Below are 6,902 nucleotides of genomic sequence, written 5' to 3'. Positions count from 1 at the left end.
AAAAAAAAAAAAAAAAAAAAAAAAAAAGCAAGAGCAAAGACAAAAGCAAAAACACAAAAGGAAGGAGAAAAAAAGGAACAAAAAAAAGATTCTGGTTGGTAACTTTCTTTTCTCACTGTCTTTTTTTTTTCTATTGGTACTAGGAATTGAACTCAGGACCTTGCACGTGCCAGGCAGACGCTGTGCCACTCAGCTATATCCTGGCCCCTCTCAATACATTTTCAACACTTTCCCATAGCAAAATAAAGACTTTTCTCTTTTTTTTGCAGTGCTGGTGACCAACCCAGGGCTTTATATATGCTAAGCAAATACTCTACTATTGAGCTACATCCCTAGCCCTTAAAAAGGCTGCACTGTATTTCACTGAATGGCTATAGCATTATTTAAAGTTCCCAAGCCGGGCATGGTGGTGCACACCTGTAATCCCAGCACTCAGGAGGCTGAGGCAGGAGGATCACTGTGAGTTCGAGACCAGCCTGGGCTACAAAGTGAGCTCAAGGCCAGCCTGAACTCTTTTTGAGACCCTGTCTCAAAAAGACCAAATAAATAAATAAATAAATAAATAAAGTTCCTTACCAACGGGTACTTATGTTGACCTTATTCACTATGAGAGAAAATCTGCTATTTGAAATGGAAATATAAACACTATATAAGCTAAGTATACGATGTATGTACATAACTACGTATAGATGTGCTTCTATATATGTAAGTTTACACACACACACACAACCACAGTTATTTCAGTGTGGGGTTAAAGAGTGTCATTTCTAAGGTTTGAACAATGAAGACTTACTAATTTTTAAAATCAGCTAAGTAAAGTTACTTTGAAAAATAGTATGGGCAAGAAGAAAAAGAAGTAACAACAATAAAATAAAGTAATAGTGAGCTGAGAGTAAGATTCGTGGCGCACACACCCTTGACCAGGAAACGCGTGCTCACCTGATGCCGAAGACGCAGTGGATGTAGTTCCAGATGGCCCTGCGGAGCACTGAGGTGTCCACGCCACTGTGCATGGCGATGGTGTTGTAGGTGAGGCTATAGGCTGCCTGGAACTTCTCGTCCAGCAGCTGCCCGCCCTCAGGGTAGAGTCGCTGGATCAGTGAGTAGCCGTGGTCTTCCCAGGTATAGTCCTGAGGCACACGGGAAGCGGTCAGTGAGTGAGACCAAGGCTGACCACAGACCCCATCCTCTGGACCTTAGATCTAGCCCCGGCTTTCCACAATGCTCCCTCCCTCCACTATGATTTTTGTTGTTGCTGTTTTGGTTTTTCGAGGCAAGGTCTCACTGTGTACAAGGCAAGGCCTCACTGTGTATGTAATCCAGGTTGCTTTGAACTCACGTCAATCCTCCTGCCTCAGCTTCCCGAGTGCTAGAATTACAGACGTGCACCACCACACCTGACTCTGCACAACAAATATAACACACTGACCCTGAAAAAGCCACAAGTATGTACTTCAGTGGTGACCTGCTCCCTGCAATCAGGACCACAAGCTCAGGGCACAAATGGGTCCCTTCTAGACCTGTGGGATCCCACTACCTTCATGTGGTCTTGCAAGAAGGTACCTTAATCATTCAAACTATCTGTCCCCTGCTTTTCTGTAAATCTTCATGCGGCCTTGCAAGAAGGTACCTTAATCACTCAAACTATCTGTCCCCTGCTTTTCTGTAAATCTTCATGCGGCCTTGCAAGAAGGTACCTTAATCACTCAAACTGTCTGTCCCCTGCTTTTCTGTAAATCTACAGCAATGGCCTATCCCAATGGGGTAAGCCCTACCTGGGCCCGGAAGGTGGGGGGTGCTTGAGTCCCTCGCCGGGTGAAGTCCTCATATCCAAAAGTAGGGTCTTCTACAAAGCACAGCATGTCTGGGTGTGGAGAAGGCTCCAGGATGTCAGCTGAAGACCATGTCAGAGAGAGGTCACAGTGAGGGCGAGGCACAGACACACAGGGCTCCACTCCTGATTAATCGTCAAATGGGGGGCAAGGAGAGACAGAGGAGAGGCCAGAGAGAGCCCCTTGCTGCAACGGGGAAGAGCAGGATTTTCGCTAGAGCTAGTGCTGGGTAGGAGGTGGGTCTGGACATGGGCCCAGGAGGCAAGGCCCCAGAAACAGTAATAGTGACAGTCTTCCGGAGCTGTCACGCTGGGCCAGGGCCTGTGTTAAACGTGTTGCTCATTTTCCCTTCATGCCAGTCCTAAGGCCCTGAGGCAGGAAGTGACTACCAGTGGTCACACAGCCGGAAAGGCCAAGAGGCCTCTGAATACCTGAGAAGGGAAGTTCAGAGGTGGCTGCCTCTGAAGGCATGACGTGTGAAGGTGTCTGCTCCCACAAATGGCTAAGAAGGGGACAGTCCCGGGGACCCATACCTGAGGGGGCTACCAGCAGGCTCTCGGACTTCTCCATCTCAAAGCGGCACTCCATTTCCTCCTGGGAGGCTCCCTCATCCCGCAGCAGGCTGTCCTGCAGCTGCCTCATGCGTTCCATCAGAGCTTCCACGTCACGGGCGGCCTCGAAGCCCTGGAGGAGGGACCCAGTGCTCACCACAGATTCCCCCTCCTTTCCCCACAGGAAACTCCACCTCAGCCTTCCCACACACCAGGCCTTCCTGAATGATCACACAGGGCCAGGGCCGCCTGGGAAGCAGCCACTGTGCCGCACAGCTCACACGGTCCGTGAGCCACAGAAGGGCTGCAGGCTATCGAGAGACACCTGTCTTCTCTTAGATCAACTTCCCTTACAGGTAATTTTAAAATTACTTGTATTTTTTATTACTCCTGTGGTACTAAGGATCAAACTCAGGACCTCATTCGTGCTAGGCAAGCACTCTACCACTGAGCTCTAGCCACAGCCCAAAATTGTCTATATTTGAACATTAAAACAAAGTCATATTAAGGAGTCTTAGGTAGACTCTCTTTTGCTTGTTTATTTTGAGGTGAGGTCTCCCTATGTAATTCAGGCTGGCCTGGAACTCATGATCACCTGCCTCGGCCTCCGCTGGGATCACACACATATGGTTTGCCTGGCTTCAAACTTTGTCATCTTAAAATGACAAAACCCAGAGGCCATGTGTTGAAAGGCCAGTCAGATGGTACTTCACCTGCTCCTCACAACCCACAGTTAGTGAGGTCTTTATCCCCACTCAACAGATGAGGAGAACGAGCTTCAAGGTCAAATAACATTTTTGTGGCCTCTCAGCATGAGGAGATAAGGAAATAGTGGCTTCAACCCAAGAGCCAGAGGTCATGCCAGCTTTTCCCCCCAAGAGCCAGGACCACGGTGACTCACCCCGGAGTTGTTCAGTGCGTCTCCGCTGGGGGGGCTGCTTTGCTCACTGGGGGGTGATGGTGCCTGGGGGGCAGGACTGCCCTCTGGGTCCCCCTCCGGAAGGATGCCACAGCCAAACACGAAGGAGGCCAGTGAGTGGCAGTGGGTGAGCAGGACCAGGGCTTGGATGAGCTCAGCGAGGGACCAGCTGTGCTCCCCCGTCTTCAGCAAGGCCTGGAGAGTAAAGACGGCCAGAACTGCTCAGTGTCTGCCCCTGGGCTGCCGGCCGCGTCCCAGCCCAGCCCTGGGGTTTCCTTAGGGACCCGCCGCTGTCCACTGCACCTGGATGTGCTCCTTGGTGATGAGCCACGGCCGATGCGCCAGCAGCTTGTTGATCTCGCTGAGTTTCCGCAGCTTCTCAGGGGCCCGATGGAGGCCCAGCAGCCACTCGGGGTCACCACCCGTCTGCAGAAACTCAGCCATGTGGGACCCCACCAGGTAGGAACACTGGTGGCGGGCAGCAGCCTGTGGGGGGGAAGGTTCGTCAGAGCCCGGGTCACTCTCCTCTTTCGACGCCTCACTCAAGGAGGGACCCCTTGGAGGGAGGTATACCACAGGGCTTACGGCCAAGCGGCAGAAAAGCTAGGCTTCTTTCACTCAGGCTCTGGCACCAGTGCTGCAAGTCACCTGACTTCTTTGGCCCTCAACTTCCTAATGTCTGAAGTAGGCACCGACGATGCCTCTCTTCAAAACTAAAACTCTATGGACAGCCAGACAATGCTAGACCTTTCTTTTCTTTTCTTATTCCCTTGAGACAGGGTCTTGCTCTGCAGTTCAGGCTGAGCTTGAACTCGCTGTGTAGGCCAGGCTGGCCTCAAACTCGAGGTGATCCTTCTACCTCAGCTCCCAGCTGCTGGGATTACAGGCATGCGCCACACGCCCAGCTCCAAGCAAGGCCCTTCTTCTTCATCTATGAAATCAATTCAGGAAGCCCCTAGCAAAGGGATCCAAGGACAGAACCCCCATGTGGCCACGCCTACAAGGGCCAGGCGCAGACAGGCTCACCATGATGGCAATGTAGTGGCGCCACGAGCTGGCCAGGGGCCCGTCTGTGTGCAGCAGCAGGTAGTGCAGGCGCCAGAAGCTGCTAAGGTAGTCGGGGTGCAGGCCCATCACCACGGCCAGGTTGTCCACCCGTCCTGAGGACATCAGAGCTTCCAGCCCCAGGTGCTGCTCCAGGCTCTCGGCCCCCTCCCGAAGGACCTGCCAAGCAAAGAGGAGGGTGTGGGCCCATAAGAACAGAAAACCAGCATCACATGCAAAAAGGGGAAGATGGAGAGGAAAAGACAGTCCAACAGGCGATGAAACAAAATCTTATTAGGGCTGGCTGTGGTGGTGCACACCTGTAATCCCAGCAGAAGCTGAGGCAGGAGGATCATGTGAGTTCGAGACCAGCCTGAGCTACAAAGTGAGCTCAAGGCCAGCCTGAACTGCATAGTGAGACCCTGTCTCAAAAAGACAAAAAAGAAAAAAAAAATCTTATTAGGTATCTTACATAGTACTAGTCAATATTTATAGAATACTTTGTGGCAAGCATTGTTCAAGTAATTGCTATGTATCGACTCATTTAATCCTCACAAAAGCTGCATCAGTGGCAGAGCTGCTGCCTAGCATGCACCAGCTCCTGGGTTTGATCCCCAGCACCACAAAAAATAAAATAGATGAGACTAGAGCTCCATCTTCTCCTTTACAATGACTTACGTTTTTTGGCAGTGATGGAACTAGGGCCTCACACATACTAGGCAAGCACTCAGCACAGCCTGAGCTCCTTTTTCATTTTCTTTTTCCTTTTCCATCTTTATCTATCTATCTATCTATCTATCTATCTATCTATCTATCTATCTATCTATCTATCCTTTTGAGACAGGGTCTCGCTATGTAGTTCAGGCTGGCCTTGAGCTCACTTTGTAGCCCAGGCTGGTCTTGAACTCTCAGTGGTCCTCCTGCCTCAGCCTCCCGAGTGCTGAGATTACAGGTGTGCACCACCACGCCCGGCCTCCTTTTCCATTTTTAAATAGGACAAGTCAGACACAGAGACTGAAAGTAGAGAGTCTGGGCGCTGGGTTGTAGCTCGGTGGTATAGTATGTGGTTACATGCATCAGGTCCTGAGTTCCAATCCCTTCCACTGGGAAAATGAAAAGAATACACTTCCTTGGCCCTTCACGGAGCTTCTGTCCTACCATGGTAAATGTACACAAACACTAAGGCCAGGTGCAAAAAATGCTTCACATTTCCCAAGTGTTTTCTCCATGCCATGTCTGAACTGGGGTTCTCTCTCCATTATTAAATCTCCCAAATAGTCCTATGAGGCCATTCTTTTTCCTGCCTTGAGCTCACTTTGTAGCCCAGGCTGGTCACAAACTCACAAAGATCCTCCTGCTTCAGCCTCCCGAGTGCTGGGATTACAGGCGTGTGCCACCATGACTGGCAAAATATATACTCTTTTTAGTATTATATTTTCTGGTTGATTTTTTTGTTTGCTTTTTTTCTTTTTAAGACAGGGTCTCACTATGCAGTTCAGGCTGGCCTTGAATTCACAGCACTCCTCCTGCCTCAGCCTCCTAAGCGCTGGGGTTATAGGCGTGCACCAACACTCCTGGTCATGTTCCTCGTTAAGGCCAAAGTTATGGTAAATGACAGAACCAGGGTTCAAATCTGGATGAACTCCAAGTCCTGTTTCTTTCCTTTATTATAAAAGAGGAGTTATTTAACATTGAAAAGAATACTATAAGAACAATATGTGAACTTAAAATTCTGTGCTACTGATATAATCAGTGGGTGGGTTATTCATCTTACATTTACAAAGGACTAGGGAAACAGGGAACTTAGAAACTTGTTACCATTTTGGTCTACACATTTACAAGAGGAAGAGACAGTAAACAAAACATCTATCCCTATTCAAAGGCCAAAGGAAACAAGCAGTCACTTTAAAATTCTGCTGTGAATGTGTTCTGAAAGTACCCTCACCAGCCATGTCCACTACAATGTAAGATCCATGATGTCAAAGATTTTTGCCTGTCTTGTTCTCTGTGCAGAATTCCTAGAACAATGCCTTACATAGATTTCATAATTCAACAAATAGCTGTTAAATGAATGCATGGGGGCTAGAGTGTCGCTCAGGGGAAGACTGCTTGCTTAGCACGCGTGAGGCCCTGTGTTCAATCCCCAGCCCTGCAAACAAACAAACAAACAAATGAACTGACTCTGTAAATGAAAGTTTCTCTAATGTAGTAAGTGAAAAAACAAAAACAAAAACACAAGCTATGATTTTGTGTTTATACTGACAACAAATACCGCCCCACCCCCTTTTTTTGTCACTTTGGAGACAGGGTCTTGCTATGCAGTTCAGACTGGCCTTGAGCTCACTTTGTAGCCCAGGCTAGTCTTGAACTCTCAATGATCCTCCTGCCTCAGCCTCCCAAGTGCTAGGTTTACAGGCATGTGTGACCAAACCTGGCACAACAAATATCCACGTGAAAAAAAGGCCAGAAAACTAAACTGTGGCAAATGGTTAAGAGTAATGATCTATGCAGGGGGCAGAATAACAAGAGACCAGAGGTTCCTGAAACACAAGAAAT

General features: G+C 48.9%; 1 protein-coding gene across 1 annotated transcript in view; it reads right to left on the bottom strand.

Annotated features, from left to right (window-relative positions):
- The window catches only part of Sesn2 (sestrin 2), a gene marked incomplete in the record, with an annotated part of 24,561 nt that overhangs the window by 6,186 nt on the left and 11,473 nt on the right, over positions 1-6,902 (bottom strand). The window contains 6 exon segments of the mRNA XM_005394946.2: positions 940-1,130; positions 1,776-1,894; positions 2,366-2,516; positions 3,285-3,497; positions 3,606-3,788; positions 4,329-4,526. Coding sequence (XP_005395003.2) covers positions 940-1,130; positions 1,776-1,894; positions 2,366-2,516; positions 3,285-3,497; positions 3,606-3,788; positions 4,329-4,526 — 1,055 coding nt within the window.

This window comes from Chinchilla lanigera, unplaced genomic scaffold (assembly GCF_000276665.1).
Source record: "Chinchilla lanigera isolate Chin_1 unplaced genomic scaffold, ChiLan1.0 scaffold00051, whole genome shotgun sequence".
Taxonomy (NCBI): Eukaryota; Metazoa; Chordata; class Mammalia; order Rodentia; family Chinchillidae; genus Chinchilla; species Chinchilla lanigera.
The sequence above is the reverse complement of the archived record's forward strand: the minus strand, read 5'-3'. Positions and strand labels throughout refer to the sequence as shown.